At 51.2% G+C, this 27,369-nt stretch overlaps 1 protein-coding gene across 4 annotated transcripts; it reads left to right on the forward strand.

Moving 5' to 3' along the window:
* Positions 1-4,785: 4,785 nt before the first annotated feature.
* PATL1 (PAT1 homolog 1, processing body mRNA decay factor) lies at positions 4,786-27,241 on the forward strand. 4 transcript variants are annotated; one of them, XM_045015265.1, is made up of 19 exons: positions 4,786-4,934; positions 7,489-7,600; positions 7,892-8,106; positions 8,210-8,287; positions 9,483-9,677; positions 10,337-10,438; positions 10,981-11,070; positions 11,329-11,546; positions 11,659-11,748; positions 11,993-12,176; positions 12,577-12,700; positions 13,100-13,197; positions 13,362-13,421; positions 13,964-14,112; positions 15,575-15,734; positions 20,277-20,432; positions 22,086-22,177; positions 25,228-25,377; positions 25,889-27,241. In XM_045015265.1, exons 1-19 carry the CDS (start codon positions 4,809-4,811, stop codon positions 25,908-25,910), a joined length of 2,421 nt encoding a protein of 806 aa, XP_044871200.1. In that variant the 5' UTR covers positions 4,786-4,808; the 3' UTR covers positions 25,911-27,241. The 4 variants fall into 4 exon arrangements, with proteins under 4 accessions (XP_044871200.1, XP_044871201.1, XP_044871203.1 ...); XM_045015266.1 differs by having other exon boundaries at positions 8,213-8,287; XM_045015267.1 differs by lacking the exon at positions 4,786-4,934 and adding an exon at positions 5,601-5,924.
* Positions 27,242-27,369: the final 128 nt, after the last annotated feature.

Genomic DNA, 27,369 nt, shown 5'->3' on the forward strand with positions numbered 1-27,369 from the left:
AAGATTCAATTGCCCCTGGACTAGCAGAGGGATGATGGGCTCCTTCATCCACACTCCTTAATGTCCTGCCTGGACTATCATTGCAGCTGGAGGCTTCCTTCCACTCATTTCTCACAAACAAGTCACTGTGTCTTATTCCTGCATTCTTTATTACTTCATCACACAAGTGGGGGGACAATGGTATGGTAGCCCAGGAAGGCTGGGGTAAGAACGGAATGAACAGGTGGTGTTGTTGCAGGAGCACCCCCTGTGAATAGCATACAGCTCATAATTTATGCAGGATCGGACACAGAGCAGCTGTGCTCTCTGGTTCTATGATACAGTGGTTCTCTAGTACACTTGCCCATAATCTAGGCAGGACTGATTCTATTTTTAGGTACCAAAAAGGAGGGATTGACTCAGGGAGTCATTCCCAATTTTTGCTTTTGCGCCCCTGGCTGCTCGGCCAGGGGCACTTATGACAGCCCCAAATGGGGCAGTGCAAAAGGACAGGTAACCATGCCCATCTTATTACCATCTTATTACCAATTTATGGTATGGTTGATGGTACAATATGGCTGGTAACCATCTCTGCTGTCATGCAAAAGCAAAAGCATGCTGCTGTGTAGCGCTGCTTGCCTGCCTCTGTCAGTGGCATCTAGTACACATACGGTGACATACACAAAAGGCAAAACAGTGTCCATGGTTGCCACGCTATGGCGTATGCCAGGGCAATTCTGGGAAAACGGGCTTGAAATGATTGTCTGCCGTTGCTTTCCCGGAGGAAGGAATGACTGGCGACATTTACCCAGAATCCACCGCGAAAATGATTTCTGCCCCAGCAGGCACAGGGGTCTCAACCCAGAATTCCCAGAGACAGCCTAGACTCAGTTAATTGTTCGCAAAAATGTATCTTTGCAAGGAATTCACTCCCTGTTTCCCATCTCACAGCTTCCACTGTCTCCAGACCTGCCACAGCATCCCCCTCGCAGAGGCTGGCGAAGATTAGGCGGCGAAAGAAAAAGACAAGGGACAAGATGTTCGAGGAACGTATGGGCTGCTACCTAGCAGAGGCGGACCAGCAGAGCCAGTGGAGGGAGACCGTCTCTCTGTGCCAGCGCTCACACAGCGAACGGGAGGAGAGGTGGCGTGAGGAAGACAAGCAGGCGACTGAAACAATGCTTGGACTAGTGAGGGAGCACACGGACACGCTCAGGCGCCTTGTGGATGTTCTGCAGGACCGCAGGAGGACAGAGCCCCCCTGCAGTGTATCTGCAACCGCCCTCCCCCGCCACAAAGTCCCATACCCCCCTCACCGAAAATAATCAGGAGGAGGGGCGGCCGGGGACGTGAATACTGTCACTGCACCACAGCACAGTGCTCAAGTACCCAAAAGCTCTCATACCCTATATTTGCCGAAGTCCTTCACTTCCAGACTCACAGTAGTCCCAATCCCAGTCCCATCCCCTAACTGTCTACTTAATTAATAAAAATGCTTTGCTGTTAATTACTGTTTCCGTTATGTGTTTTCAAAGAAGACTGTGTTCGAATGGGGGGCGTGGGGAAGGGGGTGGTTAATTGCATAGGACAGTCACCTTTCCCAGGGTACAGACACGGGGGCAGGATCAGCAGCGGGTCACACACACGGTGCAGTCAGTAGGCAACCTGGTCGGTTTTTGGAGGTGGTTTCCAGGATCTGTGTGGGCGGGGGAGATGTGACTTTGCAGCGGGGGAGGGCGGTTACAGATCTTATACAGCGGTCCTTGTCCTGGGCCGCTGAGTCACGCAGCTGAGGAATCTGTATCCGTCCTCCTCCACCACAAGGTCACATATCCGCCCGCACACAGAATTCCATAAAGAGGGATGGCAGGCTCCGTTGAAAGAAGCATTCCGGCACTGCGGACCGCTCTAGGAGCAGGAGCCTGTCATTCCTTGAGTTTAGAGGCGGTCTTTACATCACCGCACACCCTACCCAGCATAGCCTGCGTCCCAGTTTCAACCCTTTCACGAACAGTCATGAATAAAGAAACCTTTGTTAAGTAATAATGGGACATGTATTTTATTTTTACACGTGTGCTGGAAGTGGGGGTAACGGGGTGAATGGGGTATGTAACCGAAGAGGAGAGTCAACAGTAACTGGGTAAAGAAACAGGGGCAGGTTCAGCTTCTCTGTAAAGAAACTGAACAGTCACAGGTCACGCTGCTCGCTGCTCGCTGGTATTTGAAGAGTTCCTTGTCGCTGTCCCAGGTGCCTGTATAGGGCTTTCATGAGCAAGTGCATTAGCGGGCAGGCTGGGTCCCCGAGGATGACTATAGGCATCTGCACATCCACAACAGTTATTTCGTGGTCCGGGAAGAAACTACCTTCCTGCAGGCATCTGAGCAGCCCACAGTTCCTGAAAACACACGCATCATGAACCTTGCCCGGCCATCCGACGTTGATGTTTGTAAAACGTCCCCTATGGTCCCCCAGTGCTTGCAGCACCATTGAAAAGTAGCCCAATTTCTCAGCAGCTGACTGTGGAAGACGTGGACGATAAAGTGCGAGGAGGAGAAAACGGCGATGATCGCAGCGGGCTCCGTGCTTGCAGTGCTGTGGCGTCCGTGCTGTCACTGACCAGAAAAGTGCACGAACAGATTGCCCGCAGGCGCTTTCCCGGAGGGAGGGAGGGAGGTTGTGATTGACGGTTCAATGACGACACTTACCCAAAACCACCCTCGACACATTTTTTCCCCCAGCAGGCATTGGGGGCTCTACCCAGCATTCCAATGGGCAGCGGGGAGTGCGGGAACTGTGGGATAGCTTCCCACAGTGCACCGCTTCCAAAGTCGACACCAGCCCCGTTACTGTGGACTCAGAAATTCGAATTAGTGTATTTACTGTGGATACACAAATTCGACTTCATAAGGTCGAATCCACAAATTCGAACTAAGTTGATTCGAAATAGTCTTGTAGTGTAGACAAGGCCTAAGGGGGGATATGATAGAGGTATATAAAATCATGAGTGATGTGGAGAAAGTGGATTCCCATAATACAAGAACTAGGGATCACCAAATGAAATTAATGGGCAGTAGGTTTAAAACAAGTAAAAGGAAGTTCTTCTTTACGCAGCGCATAGTCAAGTTGTGGAACTCCTTACCTGAGGAGGTTGTGAAGGCTAGGACTATAACAGCGTTTAAAAGAGAACTGAATAAATTCATGGTGGTTAAGTCCATAAATGGCTATTAGCCAGGATGGGTAAAGAATGGTGTCCCCAGCCTTTGTTTGTCAAAGGATGGAGATGGATGGCAGGAGAGAGATCACTTGATCATCGCCTGTTAGGTTCACTCCCTCTGGGGCACCTGGCATTGGCCACTGTCGGTAGACAGGATACTGGGCTAGATGGACCTTTGGTCTGACCCGGTATGGCCATTCTTACGTTCTTATTTATAGAGAGCAATCATATCTCCCCTTAGCCTTCTTTTGGTTAGGCTAAACAATGCAAGCTCTTTGAGTCTCCTTTATAGATAGATACACAGTAGGATTAGGGGGAGAGCAGCCCAAGATTTGCTTAATTCACTTCTTCACAGCAAGAGCCTGGTGAGAATGGAGGAGGATCAGGAAGATGACCCCTGGAAGCCGTGTTGGAAGGAAGATTTGCAGGAGGCGGGGGATCACCTCAGGACAGGGGGCCCGGAGAAGGGCAGGACAAAGTAACCTTGGGGTGGGGTAACCGAGCGAAGGGTTCGGGGGCAGTGAACTCTGCCCAAGCCACAGCAGAGCTGCAGGGGAGTGTTGCCGGCCCAAAAAGGCCTGAGGCAGCAAACAGTGGTTCGTTGCCCGGTGTGCGTCGCACTAATTATCACACCAGGGTGGAGAATGCAGAAAAAGTTTATTTGAGCTCAAGTAAGGTGCCAGGGAGATATTTACCATCTCAAATCCTGCACACACAGATACAAGCTGTGTGTGTCTTCTTATACATGATTTCAACAAGGCATCCTCATTACCCCCCACTAGTCTCCTCCCCACTCCTATACAGTGTATAGTTAACAATTAAATCATCCTTGACAGCAGACAATTCATCTCGTAACTTTTCAAGGCTGTTACCTTGGTTTACTTCTGAATTTATTACCTTGTCTCCCCTCCCCTCTTTCTAAACTAAACAGGAGATAGTAAAAAGGGGCCCTATCTTCTGGTGTCTTACACTGATAAGAAGCTGTTACACATTCCATTCTCAATACTAGCCTGGGAGTTCAATTAGAGTTTAATATGGAAGCACTTTGGACAAGCATAAAATAACTTTGGTCCATTCAGGCCTGGTACAGAAAAGCTTCATTAATACTGTGGTTTTCTACCCTCCTGAGTTATCTAGGGATATGCCTAATGGCACCAACAGGAGCATGGCACACAGGTGGGGCTGGGTGCCCCCACGTGCAAGGCCTCCTGACAGGGCCAGCGGCCCCCGCCGAGACCCCAGGCCAGGGGTGGACGATGGGACCCGGGGCCCTTGGCCGGGCGGCTTTGTCCTTCGGGGGAGTGGGGCTTTGGTGCCCGCTCCGGTTTTGAGGAGGCTGGTGAGGCTGCCCACAGAGCTGGGGCAAAACAGTGGCGGTGTAAAGCTGCGCCTGTCTCTCGGGAGGCCTCCCCCAGCCCTCAGTGCTCTGGTCAATGGGAGAGGAAAGAGACACTGCCCCTTTAAGAGCCCGCAAGCAGGAAATGAGACACTGCCCCTTTAAGACACCCCCTGGCGCTGTTTCTTTAACTGCAAGAGCTGGACCGCTAGACGTATCGCGCCTGCGCATCGGGTCTTTCTGGCCCCGTGGATGGGGGGGGCTTGCGCGATGACGTCATGTGCGTGTTCCGTGACGGCGAAGCGTGCGTATCGAGGGGCGGGGGCTCGGAGCCGGAGTGGGGTCCGCGCGGGGCCTCCCTGGCGGTGGGAGTCTCCGCGCCGCTCACCATGTTCCGCTACCAGGTGAGGGGCCGCCCGGGCTGCGCCCTTTGACCTCTGACCTAAGTCCCTGGGTTACTTCTCCCCCCTCCCAGAGCCCCAACTTCCTTCTCGGTCACGGGCCGGGGGTGTGGCTGGGGGGGGCACGAGGTTCTGGCGGGGCTCGGGCCGTAGGCGGGTATCTGGGGAGGTACGGGCCGGAGGGGAGGGCTTTGTGGGAGGCATGGGGTGGGGTATGTCTTTAGGGGAGATGGGGCTGGGGGACACGGAGTCTGGGGGGATATGGGCCAGGGTGTGTGTCGGGTGGCATGGGGCTCGCGGGGGCACAGGGTTTTGGGGGCATGGGCTGGGGGTATCGGGGGGTGTAAGGTTCTGGGGGGCTTGAGCAGGGGGAGTGTGGGGGGGACATGGGGTTCTGGGTGTGTGTGTGTTGGGGGGGGGATGTGCTGGGGAAGGTATAGGCTGGCAGTTGTGTGTCGGGGGGAAGGGATTCAGAGTGTGTGTCTGGGGGGTGCATAAACTGGGTGTTTGTGTTGGGGTCATGGAGTTCTGGGGGGTCTCTGGGAGGCATGGGGTGGGAGTTATCTTTGGGGGAGTATGGGCTGGAGGGTCTCTGTAGGGAGGGGTGTACAGGAGGTATGACTTAGGGAGGGGTTTAGTTGTGGGGGCAATGGGCTACAGGTAGAGAGGAGTCTCTATTTCAGGGTGCATGGTCCAGTAAGTGACCATGTGGGTCATGCGTGTGTGGAGAGGATAAGGGGATGCCAAGGGCGTGGGTCAGAAAGAGATGTGGAGTAAGGAGTTCTCTCTCTGGGGCTGGGGACTGTTGGTCTGTGGGATGCTTGTCCAAGGGAGAGGCCCTCCCCCCTTGGAGTGGGGGTGAGTGGCTGAGGAGGTCACACTCAATGGGTGCCCAGGAGGCCTCCCTGTATGGGAACTGTTTGGCGATGGAGGCTGTTTCAGAAGGGCAGAGCTATGCACTTAGCAGGCTGGTGCTTGGAATGCTTGGCTAAGGTGATTGCTAGGTATATGGGCTCTGCAGGCTCGGGCTGGGCGGCACACACAGGGTACAGATACTGTGGGCTGGAGTAGGGGGCTCTGAAGGTAAATGTGTAGGGTGTGGGCTGGGGCATCTCTCAGAAGGGGGCAGCATGTCGGACAGGTTGGGGCTGCCTCTATGAGATGGGGCTGCACAGTGTGGACTGGAGACTGTCTGTGGTATAGGTTGGGGATACCATGTAGGGTATGGGCCAGAGCACATCGCGGATTTGGGCTGTAGTGCCTTTCTTAGGGAGGTAGATATAGGATATGGAGGGGACATGTGTCTCCGAGCAGGAACTAGTGGGATACAGGCCCAGGAGCAGCCTTTCTGAGTATAGTGCACACATACCCCACATGCACCCCAAAACTAGATTCAGATGGCTACTCTGGATATGAGTGCACCAGGTTGGGATCAGAAGTTGGTTTGGGAGGATGCCCAGGATGTTGGCCCATCAGATTGGGCTTGATGATGATTGATTCTATTCTGTCACATACTATGTTATCTGAAGAGTTATGTGCTTGGCTGGTGGGGCCCTGAGAGTGGAACAGCTTGAGGGAGAATGTGGTTGAATGGAAGGTATGGGGTAGTAAGTTCCTGCTGGCCATTATGTGTTTGGGAACTGGGGCTAGGGGCACACTTGTTTCTTACCCAGCTGTCTTGGGTGGGGAAGGCATTTGAGTGGACATGCCCGGAGGCATGGGTACGTGTGTCATAGTTGTAGAGTGTATTTGTTGCATGGTGTATGTAGAGTGCCATGTTTGAGGGGGGTGCATGGGAGGACTATGGGGGTGTGCTTGGTCTGTCGTGGGTGGAGGATGAAGGTTCCTTCTATTCCTTGTATTTATGTGGCTCTCATCACTATCACAATCTTTAGTGTATTTATCCTTGCAGCACCTGTGTGAAGCAGGGCTGTGCTATTATCCCCTTTACACAGATGGTGAACAGGCCCCGAGAGACTAAGTGACTTGCCCAAGATGTGTCAGTAGCAGAGCAGGGAAATTGATCCCAGACTGCCCCCCTAACCACTGGACTATTGTCTTTCCCCTTGTGCTGTCAGAGGAGGTGTGCTTGAAATGGGATGTTTATCTCTGGGGTGGTATTGCCTCATCAAAGGAGGCATGCTTACTAAAGAGGGTGTGTGTAATGGTTATGTGGGAGGGGAGCGATGCCTTACCCGTGGGGATGCACTTAGTCCGTGCTTGGGCAGAGGTACCTTGTCTGATGGTCATGGGTGCAGTTTGGATGTGCGGGGGTGTCTTGGGTTACGCTTGCTATGGGGAGCCTTGTCTCAGGAGTTACGTTTTGTGTGTGCTGGAGGTGATGTCTCTCTTTTTCCTCCGAAGGGCCACATGTGTGATGTGCTGGTATAGGGAAATGAGACAATCTCCAAGAAAGGATTCAGACAGACAGACACGGTACCCCAGCTTTGGGCATGAGGCGGCTGAGGGGAGCCCACTTTGGTGGTGCTGGTAGGGCAAATTAAACTGTGGCATATCTGGAGGCCTGCTCATTGTTCTCTCTTTGCTCTTTTCCAAGTCCCTGGAGGACTGTCCTCTGGATGAAGATGAAGATGCCTTTCAGACCCTGGGCGAGGAGGATGAAGATATTGACCAGTTCAATGATGACACGTTTGGAGCCGGTGCTATTGGTGAGAGTTGCATCTCCCATTCACTTCCCCTTCCTCGTCTCTGCCCCCAGCTCTCCTTCAGGGAATGCCATATCTGGATGGAAATCCTCTCAGTCCTGTCCTTAGCCACCCCACCCCTGCAGCTCCAATTCTGGGTTGCTCCACCCATAGCTCTGCTGATGCCCCTCAGTCCTGAGCCCCAGCTTTCTCTGCTGTTCCAGTTCATTGTTGCCTGGGAGGTGTAATTGGCTGTGGAATAAATGAGTGGCACTAAGGTGCCAGCCCCGCTTCCTTTCTGTGCTTCCTTTGCAGATGATGACTGGCAGGAGGCACATGAGCGGCTCGCAGAACTGGAAGACAAGCCTGCAACAGCTAGAGAGCTGGAAGATGGTGCAGTCAGTGATGAGATGGAGCTGCTGGGGCACCATGAGGAGAACCTGGCTGAAAGGTTGAGCAAGCTGGTCATCGAGAATGAGTTGGAAGATCCAGCCATCATGCAGGCTGTGCAAACCCAGCCTCCAATGCAGGTGAGTGCAGTATTTGTGGGTGGGGGAGGAGCCTGGCTGCATGGAATGGATGGAAAGACAGCAGAGCCCTCTCCATGGTAACTCATCATACTCTCTTTTACAGCAGCCAGGAGGCCTCAACTCCAGCATCTGGGATGGATCCGCAGTTCTGAGGCGCATCCGAGGACCACTTCTCACTCAGGTGCTGTGTCCTGTCTCGTTATTAATCCTGCAAAGGGAGCTCAGAGTCTTTCAGGGGAGACATTTGCCTCTCACTTCAGGAATCCCTTTCCTGTGCAGAGCAGAAGCTTTTGCCATCTCCAGGAGCATAAGATTTGCCAGTTCTGTGTCCTATTGCACTGGATCAGGCCACTAGCCCTTTTTGTCTGGTGTCCTGCTTCCTGTTGCTCGGATGAGGCTGTTGCCAGGGGGTGCTGGTTGCAGATGCATCAGTGAAAGTTTCAGTTTTCCATAATGTCCTTAGCTTATTGTATTGCACCCCATACCAGGTGGGCGATTCCTACTTGACTTCTGTGAAAGCCAGCTTAGCCCCTGAAGTATGAAGAGCCTTTTTGCTCTGTAAAGTGAATCTACGATAGTATTGTGGAGGGTGGGCCAGCACTTACTTTTTGCTGACTCTAGATCAAACATGATCTATTCATGAGAAATAGTCTTTTAGCTGCCAGCTCCGCCAATTTTCTCTTGGATCTGTGAGCCAAGCTGGGTTGTTTCCTGCTTGTGTACTATCCCTAATAACTCTGCCCCGTTTGATAGATGTTACAGGAGTAGTTAAGTTGATGTGGACTCCTCAAGATAAAGATTCTGCCATCACAACTTAGCTAAGAATGCTGATCCTTGAACCAGAATAGAGTCCAACTAATTCTTCTGCATCTGGGCTGGCTCTGCAGGGCTAGTAGGACTACAAAGTAGCAAAAATGTGTGTACTGCCATAAAAGGGAGCAGATGGAACAATAACACGTAGCATGCAGCTCTGCTCTCCCTGAGTCTCTCAACGCTTTGCAGAGCTTGCTAGTGACAGATGTGGTGACAGAGGTTGTGGGTTGTTTTTTGCTTTGCAGTGAATCCATGGCAGAATCCCAGATAGAACTCAGTCACCTGACTTCCAGCCTAGGGTTTCATACTCTAGGCCGGGACACCTGCCCACTAGATCATAGCTGCAGGTGACACATTAAAGCTCCCCAGAGAGCATTTGCTTTCCTGACTATCCTCCCCCTGTTTCTCATTAGGAAGATTTCCTTGCTCTAGCTGTGCCACGAGTGCCTCTGTTCTCACCGAGCCCCAGTGCATGCTGGTCTGTGCCACTGGCAAGCTGGTAAACTACACACCATTCAAAGTAGCTAACCACTAGCTGTGTTTTCCCCTCCTCCCGTGTGCAGGAGATGCCGTCAGTGTCTGTGCTGGAATATGCTATGCCTCAGAGACCCCCGCAGGGCCAGGAGGATGAGCGGGACCTCTCGGAGCGGGCGCTGCCCAGGCGCTCGTCCTCCCCCGTCATTGGGAGCCCCCCTGTCAGGGCTGTCCCCATCGGCACCCCACCAAAGCAGGCCACCGTGCCTAACTTCAACCAGCAGGTACCTCTGCCCTTCACACTTCTCTGGCAGGAGGTGGATCTGGTCACCATTGTTTCAGGAAAGGGTGGTGTTTCCAGGAAGGAGCAAGATAGAAATGAGAAAGGGGGGCCCCCAGAAGGTGACGACCCTGAAATTTTTAGGACAGCGTAAGGGAGCCTGCCACTAGTTCTTGCCACCACACAATCTTTAGAGCAGCAACACAGCTGAGTGCGTGCCTGGATGCTGATAAGTTAAGAGAGATTAGTGGTAGGATGGGTAGGCTTGTCCTCTTAGCCGCTCTGTCCTCTAGGTGCCACAACTGTGCCCGGAGCCTGCATGATCCTCCTTCATATGCTGCTTTCACATGCCAGCAATTGGCAGACGGGGAGGGACATGGCATTGCTGCGCGAAACCAGATGCTATACGGAAGAAACAGTCTGAAGATGCTGATGCTGCTGTGTGTACTGGGGGTTCCCCCTCTACCACAAGATGGGGAATTGGGGGAGGTGGAAGGGCTCTACATATGGTACACTACAGGCTGGTCTGCATTCTGCTCTGTGAGTGAGCCCTGGGTGACAACTGTGGGGGAGGAACCGCCTGGCAGATGTTGGCAAGGAAAGGGGAAGCTAGTTTCTAGGACTAAGATCAGTTCCCTTGTTATGGTTTCCCCCTCCTGATAGATCCTGTGTCCGAAGCCTGTTCACATCCGGGCCCCGATGCAACAGCGTTATCCTTCCCCCTACGGCGAGAGGATGTCCCCAAACCAGCTCTGCAGTGTCCCGGTATGGAGTGTCTCATGCTCTGTGTATTCCCAGCCTGACCCCTCACTCTCTAGATCCCCTGCCCCCAATAACTGTCCCTTCTATTATCCCTAAAGTCCATTCTCCATCAACTTCACACCTGGGCCTCTCACTCTGTCTCAGTAATCCTGAAGTCCTTTCCCATAACCATCACACTTGTCCACTGATCCTTCCTGTAATGCCATTCCCTTCCACAGATCCAGGTTTCTGTGTCTATACTAACTTTTTCTTAAAGGGGAATCATCTGGTGTTTAATGTTCTGACTTCCATGTGTCAGCTAGAGATCTCAGCACCTCTTTCCCTTTCCCCGTTCCCCTCAGGCCCAGGTGTATGCCACGTGCCGGAAGCTCATGTGCCTATCTCTTGGCCTCTCTGTTACTTATCTGGGTGTAACTGTGGTCTCTCGTTTTCTCTCTGATCCGAGTGTATCTGGAGCATGCACCTGCTGAATGTCCATGTTGGGTTGATTGGTTCTTTGTTTAGAATTAGTGTTTCCTTTTTGCTCTTCCATTTTCTTTCCCCAGAATTCTTCCCTCCTGGGCCACCCGTTCCCTCCCAGCGTCACTCCTGTTTTCACCCACCTTCAGAGAGCGCAGCTTCTAGGAGGAGCACAGGTAAAGCTCTGACTATTCCCTCTTGTTCTCCGTCTTTCCTCAACAGCACCTTGTGTGCGCTGCGTTGTCCTCCGGTGTCTGTGTCCTCTGTTGTGTTTGCATGGCTGTCTCTGTGCTGCTCCTTCTCATACAGTTGCTGGTGGCTCCCATTGCCTGCTTCCCCAGATGACTAGAGCTGTGCCACTCAGTCTTGTCTGTCCCACTCTCTCTGTCATAGTGCTAACGTTTGTGGCGGTCTTCCCCCCCCAATCTCTGCAGGCTGGACGAATGTCTCCCAGCCAGTTTGCTCGTGTCTCTGGACTCGTTGGCAGCCCCCTCACCTCCATGAACCCCAAGTTGCTTCAAGGCAGAGTTGGGCAGATGATGTCTCCAGCCAGTGGGTTCCGTGCCTTTTTTGGGGCGCCACCGCCTCCCGCGCCACCCCCATCCCAGCAGCAGCACCCCCCATGTCCTGGGTCCCACTTGCAGAACCTAAGGTACGACACTTATCCTCTGTCTCCCGTCATTGAGCTCACTGCATCGAGTCTGAGAGTCTCTGTTGACTTTCTCTGGAGATGACAGACCTGAGGTTACAACTCTCTTCTCTAGGCCTCACCCGCAGATGTTCAGACCAGATACAACTCACCTTCACCCGCAGCATCGGCGGCTCTTACATCAGAGACAGCAGCAGAACAGGAAGTGAGTTCTGGAATCACCTGCGTTCGGGGGTGGGCGGGGTAATGAACTCCACTGGGGGATGAGAAGACTCAACTGGGTTCGAGTGCCAGAGAAGGAGGCTATCTCACACACACACACACCCCACCCCTTGGGGATCTCCTAGGAGTTCATGCTCCCCACAGTTGGGCGTGCAGGCCGTTATCCATGTCTCTTCTCCACTGTACCCTTTCTGTATCTTCTGAATTTTTCTGGGTCCTCCCACCAGCCAGCACCGGAGTCTGAATGGCTCGGCAGGGGACCGAGCTGGCCACCGGAGCAGCCATCAGGAGCAACTGCGGAAGGACCCCTATGCCAATCTCATGTTGCAGCGGGAAAAGGACTGGGTATCAAAGATCCAGATGATGCAGTTGCAAAGCACTGACCCTTACTTGGATGACTTCTACTATCAGGTAAATGCTTTGCACTCACTAATAGAGCCATCCTGACCTAGCTTCCACCTAGGGATGAGCTTGGCTGTCCCAATGGCTACTGGCCTACTGTGCTAATCCCCTGTCTGCAGTACCTGCACCCCCAGATAAGTGACTGCTGGGAGGGTGGCTGCAGCTGAGCTCCCAGTATGATGCTGTTAGCTGGCTCTGTAACTGTGCTTCAACACTCACCCTTCACCCCTTACACCTGTGCCACTACACTGCCTACATCCACTCCGGCTGGCTTGTCAGCCCCAGCAGCTGCGGGACTCTGTGTGTGATGGCCCATTGGTTCTAGGGGCCAAGCTGCCCATGGTTTCTCTGTGCTGGGATCCTAACCACCACCACCACCACTACCACCACCTCTTCCCTTTTGTCTCAGAATTACTTCCAGAAGCTGGAAAAAGTGTCAGCGGCAGAGGAGATGCACGGTGATGGCCCCAAGAAAGAACGTACTAAACTCATCACACCCCAAGTGGCCAAGTTAGAGCATGCCTACAAGCCAGGTAAATGTCTCCTCCCTCAAACAGCATCTTGGGCTGGGGAGAGGTGGGGGGTGTATGGACCAGCAGGGAATTGACAGACCTGTGATGATGTATTGGTCGTCAAATAGCATCTCATTCCCTAGTTGTACTGTTCTTCTTTTTAATGGTGGAGGATAGTTACCCATTGTGGGGGTGGGGGCAGAAGAACCGCTGTAGACTCGCTTTGGAGAGGGCTGGTGTTGGGGACAGCTGCAGGGATTCCTTGGGGAGGGCAGGGAGAGATCAGGGTTCTCTGGGGCATTGGTGCGGAGGCAGGGTGAAGCTGGAGGAGTTTGTATGTAAGATTTCTCTGGGGTGTATAGAGGAGCAGAGGCTTGGGGTGATGACTCCATCCACATTGCTATTCCTTTGTCCTTGCAGTGCAGTTTGAGGGCTCGCTGGGGAAGCTCACAGTCTCCAGTGTAAATAACCCCCGGAAAATGATTGATGCGGTGGTGACCTCCCGCAGCGAGGATGATGTAAGTAACAGCAGACGTGGCTGCCGTGCACAGCCTGGGCCCTTTCTTTCCACCCAGGGTTCGGTCCTCCTCTCTCTTCGCTCACTCCACTCCCCATCCTCTCCTTTCTGACACTGCTTTTTGTTCCGTGCTCCACCTGGGCCCGCCTCACTCTCTTTCCCTAGGAGACGAAGGAGAAGCAGGTTCGAGACAAGAGACGTCAGACCCTCGTCACCATTGAGAAGGTGAGTGTGAGATGAGACACCACCACCACCACCACCACCAGTACCCTTTGCTCCGCAGCAAGAGTGAACTAGGCCAGTGCTCCAGGGGAGCTGCCAAACCCATGTGCAGCAGCTGCCCCTTGGGGATGGGGACATGTCCCCAGTAAGCCATGGGAAAAGCGATCCCCACACCCCACTTCCCAGACCCCTGTGCTTAGCCAGGCATTCTCCTCACTCTCCAGGCACTGCCTTACTTCTTGCTCTAATCAAAGCTCATAATAAACCATGGAAACACCTTCCCTCTTCGTTGTCTGCTTCAGCAGCCAGGCCAAGGAGAGAATGATGGCTTCTCTAGGCTGGGGCTGAGGCACACTGACAGCTTGCTGCCGCCCATGCCGTACCCACTCTGGGGATGGACAGCACTCTCTCTACAGGGCTTGCTGATCCAGCAGCACTTACTGCCTTCCGAGCGGATTCGAAACCAGAGTCTTCCTGTCCTGACTAGCTATGGGGGATAGCAGGGGTTCCTGTGGCTGGCTCTGATCTGGCTGCATGTCATGCAGACGTACAGCCTCCTCCTGGATGTGGAGGACTACGAGAGACGCTACCTCCTGAGCCTGGAGGGGGAGCGGCCGGCCCTGATGGAGGAGAGAAAGCAGAAGATCTGTGACATGTATGACAATCTGAGGGGGAAAGCACCGGGCCAAGAGAGGTGAGGAACGTGAGTTTGCTACAGCGCTCTTGGCGCTGCAAAGATGTGTGTGCCACCTCCAGCCTCGTCTCCTCACCCATGTGTAGAGAAGGGAGCAGACTATGGAATTCTTCCTTCCTTTGCTTCAGGATGGGGTGAATGTCTACAGTCCATTCCCCATACCCACATGTGTGGGACAACCCCCTTTCTAGTAACAGGCTCACTGAAACAGCAAGGGAACTCTCCTTTGGGTGCTGCCCCCCTTCAGTTGGAAAGGTGGAGTAGGAAGAGGCCAAGGCACTTGGCGGGGGCTTGTGCCCAGTCCTGCCTGGAGTGAGGCCTCTTCACCAGTTCATATGCAGGGCAAGGTCTCTTCCAGGAAACATGGGAGAAACCAGGCAGGGAACTGAGGGGGCCTGGGCTGAGGAGGAAAGTGTGACCAGGGCAGCCTCCAGGGAAGGATTTTATTGCCACCCTCATTCCTCACATTCACAGGCCCTGTGGGGCCTGCACCTTTAGTCCTTGGGGATAGTCAGCAAAGCTTTTGTTGTGCAGAGAAGGTAGACGTGTATTTCATGGGCATGGTGGGGCAATGCTGCTCGGGCCCTGGGTGCGAGGAGGTGGGGTGCGGGGCAGTGCTGCATAGACCTTGGGTGCAAGGAGGAAGGGTGGGGGGCAGTGCTGCAGGGCCCTGGGTGCAAGGAGGTAGGGTGGGGGGCAGTGCTGCACAGGCCCTGGGTGCAAAGGGGTAGCATGGAGGGCGGTGCTGCACAGGCCCTGGGTGCAAGGTGGGTGGGGGCAGTGCTGCATGGGCTAGAGATGCGGGGCGGAGGTGGTGGTGCTGCACAGGCCCTGGGTGCAAGGTGGGTGGGGGCAGTGCTGCATGGGCCAGAGATGCGGGGCGGAGGTGGTGGTGCTGCACAGGCCCTGGGTGCAAGGTGGGTGGGGGAAGTGCTGCAGGGGCCTTGGATGCAGGGGGTTGAGGTAGTGCTGCGGGCCAGGAATGCAAGGGGGTGGGGACAGTTGCAGTGCTGCACGGGCCTGGGCTGGGTGATTCTCCTCTCATGCCTCCCCCTCCCTTCCAAAAAACAAAAAGTTGACTTCTGCCCAAGCCTGGAAAACTTCAACCCTGTAAATGAGGAGGCGCTAACACATGTGGGGAGGGCTCAGCATGGAAACTGTTATGTGACTTTAGCTAGAGCTGTCATTGTTGCCCCTGTTACAATAAACTACTAAAAGGAAGCTTGAAGGCGTGAAGTGGCATTGTGTGATTTATTTTTTCCCCCATGTGCTTCCCTTCAGGCCAGATTGGCGATGCTTTTGGGAAGGTGTTCTTTCAGGCTGGGGAGAGGTCACAATTAAATGCAGGCCCATGTTACAGTGACGTGGGGTCTCCTGTGAGTCCCTTGCATACACCTTCTGTGAACTGAGGGGTCATTCCTATGTCTGGCTAATGACAGTCCGAATGTTCTCCTCTTGGCAGGCCAAGTGATGACCACTTTGTGCAAATCATGTGTATCCGGAAAGGGAAGCGTATGGTTGCCCGGATCCTGCCCTTTCTGTCCACGGAGCAAGCGGCTGACATACTCATGGCAACAGCCAGAAACCTGCCCTTCCTGATCAAGAAGGATGCTCAGGATGAGGTAACCAAGGAGGCTGTGGCAAAAAGAACTTCCATTCAGGTTGTTGGTACAAGTTGTCTGTTTGCATCTTGGTGGCAGCATTGTCCAACGATCAGAGCAGGGGACTGAGAATCCGAACTCCTGTCTTCACAGTCTGGCTCACTGTGTGAATATGGGGAAGTTGCTTTGCACATCTGCAAATCCATGAATGGGGGTAATAACTGACTGGTCTCTGCGTAGTATTCCTGGCTTCATATGGGCTTGTGCGGATTCAATATTTAGTGTTTGGGAAAGTGTTTTATGATCGTTGGACAGGATGGTCCAGTTAGATATGCAGATGTCCATTGCGCACCCATTTTCATCACACACTTAACTCTCCCAGAAATTCTCCCTCTAGATTGAAAATGGCCATGATTGCCCAAAGGTAGAAAGTGAAAGCTTGAGGAAAGTCCCCAGACAGTTAGCCTATGAAAGTAGGGAAAGAAATAGGCTATCTCTATACTAGAAACATTACAGCGACATAGCTGTAGTGTTGTCACTGTAGTGTAGATGCTTACTATGGCAACAGAAGGGGTTCTTCTGTCGCTGTAGTTAATCAGCGAGAGCTGAGCAGTGGGAACTGGGTTAATGGAAGAATTCTTCCATTGACCTAGCAGCACCTATGACAGGGCTTAGGTTGGTTTATCAATGTCACACAGGGCATGAAATTTTTCACAGCCCTGAGCAATGTACAGTAACTGCTCACTTAACATTGTCCCGGTTAACGTTGTTTCGTTGTTACGTTGCTGATCTATTAGGGAACAAGCTCTTTAAAGTTGTGCAATGCTCCCTTATAACATTGTTTGGCAGCTGCCTGCTTTGTCCACTGCTTGCAAGATTCTCTGGAAGAGCAGCCCCTCCTTGTGGGGATTGGAACTTGGGGGGGGGGCAGCAGCCCCCCATCAGCTCCCCTAAATTCCCTGTAAGGTATGTGGCTTGGCAGCTGCCCAGCAGCAGTTCAGCTGCCACGCCCCACACTGCCGTACTGCTCCTGACTTGCCCTCTGCTTTGGAGCTCCTCCTGGGAGCTTTCTGCTTGCTGGGGGAGGGGAGGAGAGGGGTGCTGATATCAGGATATCCCCCTTCTCCTGCCCCCCCCTCCCTGTACTCCCTCTCCACAAAGCAGAGTAGAGGGACAGAAAGGAGGGAGCTGGCTGGAAGCTGTTGCTTCCTGTCTGAACTGGCTGATCTGCTTAAAAGGGCACCGTACTTGAAGTGGTATCAGCATACTTAAAGGGGCAATGCACGTCCATCTCTCTCTCTCTCACTCATGCACGCACTCCCCCCCTCCAGCACTTTGGAAAGTCAGCACCTGTGCAGCCATGCATGTGCTGTCAGGAGAAGGGAGTGGTGCGCTCCAGCTGGATAGCATGGGCTCATCATCATGTTCAGTTTTTGCAGGGAAGTGTTTGCAGCTACTGCCCTGCATCAGTTGTGTTTCCTCCCTCCTGCCTCAGTATATACTGCCTCACAGAAAGTGAGGCTACATTAACAACAGTGTATTAACCCTTGAGGGCTCAGCCGAGTGCTGGTTCATCATTTAGCAGCAAGGCATTCCCTGGGAAATATCCCACCCTCTTACTCCTCCACCTCAACCAAGCTTCACAATCATTCATTGCTGTGTACAATATTAAACTGTTTAAAATTGTTTAAAAGTTAGACTGTATATGTATATAATGTCTTTTGTCTGGCAAAAAAAATTTCCCTGGAACCTAATCCCCCCCCATTTACAGTAATTCTTATGGGGAAATTGGATTCGCTTAACATCGTTGTGCATAAAGTCGCATTTTTCAGGAACAGAACAACAGCGTTAAGTGAGGAGTTACTGTAGGTAAACTGATCTTACTTTGAAGTATAGACCAACCCTAAGGAGGTACATAGTTATTGCTTTAGAGGAGATTGTGGGGGGAGGAGAAGCGGACTCATTTCCTTTGTTGCTGCTTTGTGAAGTATAAAGGCAGCCTGAAAGACTATTACTTGTTTTACACTAGCAATATTAGGTTTGTCTATCCTGTCTCTTCCTGGAAAACTCTATGGACTACTAGAGAACTAGTAGGGTTATGACATAACTGGAAGGTCTTTTGGGCAGTGATCATCCTGTTTTATATTTATGTATCTCCTAGCACAATGACCACCTCTGTGCTACCATGATACAGATGATAATCCTCAGTATCAAGGAAGAGGGAAAGAATTTTTGTTAAACTGAGCATTTTGTTTTAATTAATACAAACACTTGCCAAATAATTGAGAGAGAGAAGTTTGTGGAAGACTCAACACTTGCGTTCCTTCAACTGAGGAATGAGAGTGCTCCCACTTTCAGTTTTGTCTCTAAGGAGACACCTAGCAGAAACAGGAAAGACCAGTATTTATTTCTAAGGTAAAAAGATGAGCTGGAAAAAATTTAAAAGAAAACGAGAAGTCTTTCAGACCTTTTTCAGACTTTTTTTAAAATAAGTGAAAAAAGGCATTATTCCAATCTTCCTGTTCTTTTAAAATACAGTTTAAAATGGAGAAATTCTCAAAAACAGCTGAACTTAAAAGGTCAAAGCTTTTTCCACCCTCTGAAGAAGTGTCAGCTGTTTTACTGGACACATGGAAAGTGATGGAGTTGAGAGATTGAAAATTCACTTCTGCTTATGCAAAGTTCAGTTTGATCTTGGAGTGGTTGTTTATGTGGCTGTGAAGGAGAGTAAATACATAATATCACTTGATACCCTTCCTGAGGGGCTAGAGGGGGTCTCTATTTCCAGGTACTTGATCGAAAACCTATGGAATTAATAACAGTACAGGGCTTTTAATAAAGTAATAGAGACCAGAGTGAAATCACTAGTGAGGCCATTTGTTTGGGGTTTTTTGCTGATTTTTTTTTTTAAAGGGAAATGAAATGCAAAGACCTCAAACTTTAATCTCAGTGATGTATTTACAAGTACTCAAACGTCAGGAACTGTCAAAAAAAACAGGTCTTGGAGTAATGTTAGCCACGCTGAACATGAGGTGCATTTCAGAATGCTAGCAGGATCAGTTTTTGAGGGTGCGTGCTGTGCTGTAACCCGCTGAAAGATTCTGGGCTTGGCTACACTTGAGAGTTGCAGCGCTGGTGGAGGCTTTCCAGCGCTGCAACTTAGTAACTGTCTACACCTGCAAGGCACATCCAGCGCTGCAACTCCCTGGCTGCAGCGCTGGCTGTACACCTGATCTGCTTGGGGTGTAACGAGTGCAGCGCTGCTCGTCAGGTGTGGCCACACACCAGCGCTGTTGTTGGCCTCCAGGGTATTAGGAGATATCCCAGAATGCTTTTAACTAAATTACTCTCTTTGTTTTGTTATGCAGCCTCTCTTTGTTTTGTTGTGAACTCGGGCTCCGGGAGCTACTTATCTAAAAAACAAACACAGCTCCTGTTTGCTGTGATCAATCTGTAACTGACTGTGAACAATCAAATGAGAGAACCCCTGTGAATGAGGCAGGCAGGGGGGATGAGTGTTTGTTTGATGAGAGAAACAGCTGCTTATCTGGTCTGTAGGCTGTTTGCAGTTAAGAGTAAGGGGTCGGGAAAATTTTCTGATTTTGCAAGGCAGGGAGCTGATACACAGTGTCAGCTCCAAAAATCCACTCTTTCTCTCTCTCCCCCGCTCCCTGTCACACTACACCCCACCCCCCTCTTTTGGAAAGCACGTTGCTGCCACTTGAACGCTGGGATAGCTGCCCATAATGCATCACTCCCAAAAGCGCTGCAAATGTGGCCACACTGCAGTGCTGGTAGCTGTGAGTGTGGCCACACACCAGCGCTTTCCCTACACAGCTGTACGACCAGCGCTGTAACTCCCAGCGCTGCAACTCTCAAGTGTAGCCAAGCCCTCAGAGGCCAGTCTTCAGTGCAAAGAATAGGGATCAGGAAATAAATCCGGTTCAGATAAAATAAGAATCCTCCCTGGACATTCACCCAAACCCATACTGAACCAACCCTTTTTCTGAGGCTGCCTCAGAACAAAACGTCAGCAACAAGTGGAATGAGGGAATATTAGTAGCATGATTCCGTTTGTATTGCAGCAGCACATAGAAGCCTTTGGTGTGATTGGGGTCCTATTGTTCTGGGTGCTGCACAAACACATAGACAGTCCCTGGCTTCAAATAGTGACAATCTACATAGACAAGATCGTGTGGGAGAACTTAATAGTGCGTAGCCACCCCTGTCTCATCCTGGAGGTGATGCTGTCACTTCATTCCACGCAGGCAAACATCCCATTACTACTTTCCCTTCAGTTCCTGCCCGTCTTTTCTCTCTCCTGTTTTGTTAACCATCTCCACTCTGTGTCACCTGGATAACTAGATGACCTCCAGAGGTACCTTCCAACCCTGATATTCTATGAACTGGATTTACTCAAAAAGGGAATGCCCTTGAGAGCCCTTGCCCTGCTCACCAATAGGAAATGATACCTGGATTCAGTCCTGTGGCCCCTCCTGGAGCCTAGGGAGCTCCCTGCCTAGTCAGCTGTCTATGACCTGATGTTGTTCTTCTCTCCCTCAGGTGTTGCTGTGCCTGTTGAGGCCCTTCTCTCTCGTTCTCTATCATCTTCCATCGGGGACAGTCACCAGCCTTCTGCAGCAGCTAGCGAACCTACCTCAGAGCGCCACGGCGCCAGCACCTGCCAACCTGCACCTCGCAGCTGTGCTCCAGAACAAGGTGCCTACGCCTGAGCTATTGCTGAGCACTGTGAAAGGCTGCAGCATCTGCATGCCCATTCCCTTCACTGCTGGGAACTGATTTGGGTATAGACACATCTGGTACCCTCAGAGTGTGGGAGATGCTAGAGACACTTCCCCTTCCTTGATTCTCTCCTTTCTATTTTTAACTGGAGGGTGCCCTCATTAGTCCAGACACCTTCCACCCAATAGGAGAGTGAGAGAGCTGGTCCCCTTCTCCACCCAGGAGGTGTGGAAACTCCCTAAATGTGATTCTTGAACCTAGAGACAGGCCAACAACTCATTGAGAGGCTGCCCTTTCTGACCAGCAGTTTCCTTGGCAGGAGAGGTAGTGCCGAGCTAACTGGCACTGGAGTCTCCTGCATTGAATTGCAGCAACAGGGGTGGATGAGCAAGGAGCTAAAGGAGTGGGAAAGGGAGTAAAATCTTCCTGCAGAGCACTTCCACTATCTCTCCTCTCCTTGTACTGCACAGCCAGCTGCAGGATGGGTAGCTTTAAATGCATATCAAAGTGAAAGACACCTTAGAAGTACCACCAGTTGGATGTGCAGATGATAGGAGTCTTTCTCCTAGTGCATCTCTTCCTCATTGTAGGGTCTGTTTCCCTGGTCTTCACTGCTTTTGCTTTAATGGTAGATAAAGCTGTATAACGCTCCTGGGGCCTGCGACATATCAGTTACTTTCTCCAAGATTCATTTGGATCCAGAGGAGAATTAATGTAAAGCATGTATCCTAGAATTATATAAGCTCGCCATCTCCAAAAGCTTGCTGAACAGATCCTAGTGGCTCTCCAACCAAGGCAATTAATGTGCCAAAGCACAATGGTGCTGGCTGTAATTCAGTGCAGGGGCTGCACAATTCCCATAGCGCTGTTCCACCTTTGCAGTGTATTGCCCCAGAACAGCATGCTGCTCCCAAGCCTGCCCAGCACCCTTTGTGCTTTGACTGGCTTGGGAGCAGCGTGCTGTTCTGGGCAGTACGCTGCAAAGGTGGAACAGAGCTATGGGAACTGTACAGCCCCTGCATTGAATTACAGTCTTTGATGAACCTGGGAATAGGCTGCTTCTGGGCAGGGGGAGTGTCTCCTTTGATTAAACCCGGCACAGCAGAGGAACCAGAAAAGTATAATGGGGCTATTACAGACAGACAGGAAACCAAGAAGCACATATCCAGAAAGCTGAAGGGAAAGAGAAGACAGTTGTAGCAAGGCAACACTCACGTTTCCAATCCTGCCCAGTGTCGCTCTTGCACAGTCTCAGGCTAAGCATGTTAGGTAGATGGTTTGTGTCTTAATCTGACTTTTTTCCTCTTTGTTGTTACTAAATCTTGTATCTAGGGGTCCTGGTCTATGACTAGGGCTCCCAGGTGCTGTGGTAATACAAATAATAAATGAGACTGTTGGCCTCTGAAAACAGTGCCTGTGCTGGAGTAGGCCTCACAGATACTGGCTGCAGTCAGAATGGGCACGGGGAAAGGCAGAGGCCAGAAAAGGGGAAGTGAAGGCTCCAAACTCAGGAGCAGGAAATGTGGTGGTACAGCAGCACCAGGAAGAGAGAAGAGCCTGCCTGCTGTGGGTCAGGCCCAGAGTCGTCCCCTCCTCCACGCACATGCTATCTTACTTATCTCTCTGCAGTTTGGCCTGTCCCTGCTGTACTTGGTCCTGAGTCGTGGGGAGGAATTGCAGAATTCCAGTGCTGCTACGGAGCTAATGCAGGACAACCAGTGGTGAGTCCCAGCTGCATCCCTTAGCTGTGTCCCCCCCTTTGAGGACAATGCATGTTGACCAGTGGTGAGTAGAGCATACCCTGGATCAGGGTAGACGCTGAGTAATATGGCCTCCTGACAGCAGATGGGGCTTAGTCTAGTAGTCAGAGCATAGGATTAGGATTTGGAACAGAACCCAAAGCTCCCCAGCCAGAGGATTCCAGGCTTCTTATTGTTGTCTCGCTGACGGGGGGTCTGTTACTTTCAAAGCTTCTGTGCATCCAGGAACTGATATTCAGTGATTCTCTCTGGACCTGCTTTGGAGTTACAGTTGTGGAGGAGGTGAACCCCACTGAAGGAGTCTAACTTCCTCCTAGGAAGGGGGACACTTCCTGGCTCCCAGGGGAACATTCTACATTGGAGTCCAGAGAGCCACAGAGGCACCACAGTGACGGTGCATAGTTTTGCTGAATGCAGTCTCTGGCTGAATCATGGGAGTCCAATGGCTGAAAAGGATTTAAGATCATAGAGGGAAAACAACTGAATATGAGCTGTAGTATGATGGAGCAAAACGGGCTAATATGATTCTTGGATATAGAAACAGCAGGGAGGTGATTTTTTCCATCTGTATATGGCATTGGTGAGACAGATAGAAGAGCAGAAAGTGTTCCACTGATATCCACGTTTGTAAAAAGGATGTTGAAAAATTGGAGAGTGCTGAGAAGAACTACAAAGGGCTGGAGAAAATGCCTGATAGTAAGACACTTGAGGAGTTCAATCTGCTTATTTCAATCCAAAAAAGTTCAAGAGGTGACTTGATTACAGTATATCCGCACCTTCGTGGAGAGAAGATACTGGGTGCTACAGGAGTCTGTCATCTAAGGCAGAACAAGAACCTGTGGCTGGAAGTTAAAGCCAGAAAAATTCAACTTAAGTCACAATTTTTAACAGTGCAGGTAATTAACCATTGGAACAGACGATCCAGGGAAGTGGTAGATTCTCCATCACTTGATGTCTGTCTTCAAATCAAGACAGGAGGCCTTTCTGGAAATTGCTTTAGTCAAACACAAGTTACTGAGCTCAGCACAGGAGTAACTGGGTGACATTCTTTGGTTTTTGTTATGCGGGAGGTCAGACTAGATGATCTCCTGGTCCCTTCTGGCTGGTCAATTGTTAAGGCACTGGGTGTGGCCAAAGTGGTGACGAATCTGGACTCAGATGATTCCCAGAGTTCTTCAGAGTCTGACTGTTGAGCCATTATTAATTAGTTGACTTCTTATAGGCCATTCCAGCTGTCTCTGGGAACTGAACCGTGGCCTGCATACCCTATTGCAGGGATGGCCAACCTGTGGCTCTGAAACCACATGTGGCTCTTCAGACGTTAATATGCAGCTCCTTGTATAGGCACTGACTCTGGGGCTGGAGCTATAGGCGCCAATTTTCCAATGTACCGGGGGGGGGGGCAGATGTGCTCACTGCTCAACCCCTGGCTCTGCCACAGGCCCTGCCCCCACTCCACCCCTTCCTGCCCCCTCCCTGAGCCTGCCTTGCCCTCGCTCCTCCCCCCACCCCCAAGCCTCCTGCACGCCACAAAACAGCCGATCGAGAGGCGCTGGGAGTATTGGGGTGGAGCTGATGGGGGGCTTTTGACGTATTACAGTGGCTCTTTGGCAATGTACATTGGTAAATTCTGGCTCCTTCTCAGGCTCAGGTTGGCCACCCCTGCCCTATTGGATCCTCACAAGGAGCCTGACTGAGTGATTCCTACCTCTCAAAGTGGCATTTCAGCCAAGCTGGTGGAGGCTTTTTGAGCCTTTTCCAGTAGGAACTATTGCTTAGGGTTTCACTAGCACATGATGGTGCTTCTTGACACTTACCCTTTTTCATTTTTTGTTTGGCTTTGGTTTCATTAGTGACTGCATGGGGAAAAGTTTCCTAGGACTGGCTGCACCTCTGCCCCTTTCTGGTCTCTCTGAGTGCACCCCTCAGCTGTCAGGCCTCGTGCCTTTACCTGTCTCGGGGTGGAATTTCACCCTTCTCCCACGCTTAGACCAGGCCCTGGACTATAGCACACTGTGTATCCACTGTGCTTACCCAGCAGGTCCAGCTGATTTGAACACTTGCGGTTTTTTGTCTTGGGGGCATCTGACCAGAGGTGAATAAACTGACCATAGAGCCTTCTTAAGCCAAAGTTAACAGGAGGAAATTTTAACAGGAGGAACAAAGCTTGCAGTAATTACATCGCTTGTGTGCGTCTACACTTTGCTACTTGTGTCGGCGGTGCACGTCCTCACCAGGAGTGCTTGCATCGATTGAACTGTGGGATGGCTCCTGAAAGCCAGCAACAGTCAATGTAAGCAAGGCAGTGTCTACACTCATACTGACCCTATGCTGCTCATGGAGGTGGAATTATTAAGTTGTTATAGCGGGCAAGTTATGTTGGCAGGAGCAAAATTTTAGTGTGGACGCTTAGAGTTAGGTCAACATAAGCTTCCTTGTGTCAACCTCGCTCTGTAGTGTAGACCATGGCTTAGTCTGGTTCCCCTGAGCAACTTTCCCTCCTTCCCTCTTATCCTTCTTGAGAGAATCCCTTTCTAAATAGCTCCAGTCCTTTTGATCTCCCATGTGCATGGGCCACTTCCTGGTCATGATATTGTCTCTTAATGACGCTCAATTGTTTGCAGAGGAATGGCTTATCTGGAGCCATTCTGTTTCTTTCCCGCTTGTTTTGCCTTCTATTCTCTATTAAACTAAACCAATATAGTCGTATAGCAAACACCCAATAACCAGGTCAACATACAGAATTCATAAATTATTGCAGAGCATCTTCAATTTGGTCACAACCAGATTCTTCAAAACCTTGTTGAAACTGCCTGTCTCCATCTGCTGATAGGAGGTCATCTCACAGAATCTAGCTGGGTTTAGGAGAACCCAATTAGGCTATCAGTAGAACTCCCATTCCTGTGCCTCTTGTCATCCACCTTGACCACTAAATCCTGCTTGGGGCTGATGCAGGGAAGTTCTGTCATCTCACCAGCTCACACCTTCATCTGTGTCCTTCTCCTTGGCAGGACGGAGCTGATGTCCATGGCAACCCGAGAGCTTCTGCGGATCCCTGAAGCAGCGCTGGCAAAGCCAGTATCCACCCCCTCTAACCTGCTGTCCCTTTTTTCTCGCTATGTTGATCAGCAGAAGCTGAACGTACTGGAGACAAAGTTGCAGTAAGTCCGTATTTCTCATCTGGTTTAGTGCTATGTTTGCTGTCCTGCTTCCCATGTGTAATAACAGGGAGGGTGGCAGGGAGTTGTGCCGTGGTAGTAAGGATTTGAGTGATGCTCAGCAAGTGAGGAACAGGGAGTCAGGGTCTGTTGTCAGGAGCTGGGTGGAGGTCAGAGATGCTTGGGGGTGGGGGAAGAGGGGGAAGAAGTATGGCTGGGGAAGAGGTGGCCAGGAGATACGTAGAGTTAAAAGGGTGTGGAGGGGGAGATTCAGGTGTTCAGCCCCGCTCTCCACAGTTAAACCATCAGGGTTTTTAGAAGAACAGAAAAGCGGGAATTGCCAACGCTGAACAGGCAGTGATGAAGACAGGTGAAAGTGGCGGGGATCTCAGTGGTATTAGATGAGGCTTGAATGTCTGCATGTGCTCCAGCCAAGGAGGGGACACTGATCTCCATTACACCCTAGTACTGCAGCTATTTAACTCTCTTGTTCTCGTTTCTTCTGCCCTGCCAGGTTAGTGCAGGGGATACGGTAGGAGGTCTTGATGGGTCCTTAATGCCGGCTGCCATCCTTGCCGCTACCACCACCACCACCACCACCAGAGGATTGCAGTGGAGGAGGGGAGGCAGTTGCTCCCCTGAAGCAAAGCCTTGTGGGATTTTTCTCTTGGATATCTGGCACGGGAGACCTCTCTTTTGCTCTGTGAACTTGGTTGGGTGTGTGTTTGGTTTCTCCTGCCACCCTTCGCTGCTAGGTTGCAATTCAGCATGTCCTTGCTGCGTTCCCATTTCCCTCTGCATCCTCACAACAGCTGCTGCTTTCTCCTGACACAACCCCTCCCCCCGCCTCCACCACCACCACCACATTCAGGCTACTGAGGGACTGGTGAGGAATCCACCCTCTTCTCCTTCCTGTCCCCTTTCAGTGCAGAATCCATATAGCCAGGGAGACAACTAGTTGTGGGGAGAATCCCCATGCACTCTGGAAGGTGGAGTTGGGGGCCTAGAGAGACATCTGTTGCCCAATGTCTCCTACATGTTTAGGAGGGTGTGACTTTTAGATGATTGGCCCTCTGACCCTGTTTCTTTCTTCAATCTTTGCTCATTGGCTAAAGTTGGCTCCCCCCTCTCATATCCAAGCACTGAGTTTTGGTCCCACCCCTCATACTGCACAGGGTGGGCTTTCCTGTTCCAGCTCGGCATGGGCTTCTCGTTCTTTCTGAAGTTGCACAAGCTGGGCTCCCCTCTGTCACCCGTCCTAGTTCCATGACACAGTGAACACACATCTTTGCACACTTGCCTTGTCTTCCTGAGAATCATTTTGCACCCCTCTGTCTCACACCTGCCCCTTGGTTCAGGCCCATGCTGTCAAGAGCCCTCCAAGACAATAACCAATGGGCCTGGCTTTGATCCCTAGTGGATAGAGCTGCTAAACTGAATGAATTTTCCATACCCAACCACTGCTAGATCCTGCTATTTTGCTCCTTTTGGAATGTGGTGGGGTTTTTAATCTTTCTTTGCTTTTAACGAAAAAAAATATTTGCACATGTAGGTATTCTACAACCAGTAAACTCCTCCCTATTATTAACCAGCTGCCCCTCCTCCTAAATCAGCTTCTTTCTCCTAATCCCCCTCTCCTCAAAGTATTCTCCCCTCCAACCAAAACCACTTCCCCATAACTCCTCTCCCCCCCCCCCCCGCACTCTCCATTTCCCTCACAACCGATCAAGTGGACTGTTCCTTTATTATATTATTCCTTTTTTGTGCTTCCCCCTCTCTCCCTCCCCGTTTTTGGTTCTGATGAAAATAAAAGTTTCTAAATTTACATTTTTATAGGGTATTGTAAATAAAAATGAATTGTATACTTGGGGGAGAGTAGAGTGCTTCCTTCCACTTGGTGGTCTTGTGCCTCTTCGAGCTCTCTCCATCATCCCAAAGTGCCTTCCAGACAGGCTATCAGCAAATATCTTACCTCTAAAGCCTGAGGTGCAGAAA

Source organism: Mauremys mutica, chromosome 4 (genome assembly GCF_020497125.1).
Source record: "Mauremys mutica isolate MM-2020 ecotype Southern chromosome 4, ASM2049712v1, whole genome shotgun sequence".
NCBI lineage: Eukaryota > Metazoa > Chordata > Testudines > Geoemydidae > Mauremys > Mauremys mutica.

Excerpts from the sequence above, each read along its gene's own strand:
- PATL1 (XM_045015265.1), top strand. The coding sequence starts at position 4,809 with ATGTGCGTGTTCCGTGACGGCGAAGCGTGCGTATCGAGGGGCGGGGGC. Across the intron at positions 8,288-9,482 it reads GAGGACCACTTCTCACTCAG|GAGATGCCGTCAGTGTCTGT; the intron begins GTGCTGTGTCCT and ends TCCCGTGTGCAG. Across the intron at positions 9,678-10,336 it reads TGCCTAACTTCAACCAGCAG|ATCCTGTGTCCGAAGCCTGT; the intron begins GTACCTCTGCCC and ends CCCTCCTGATAG.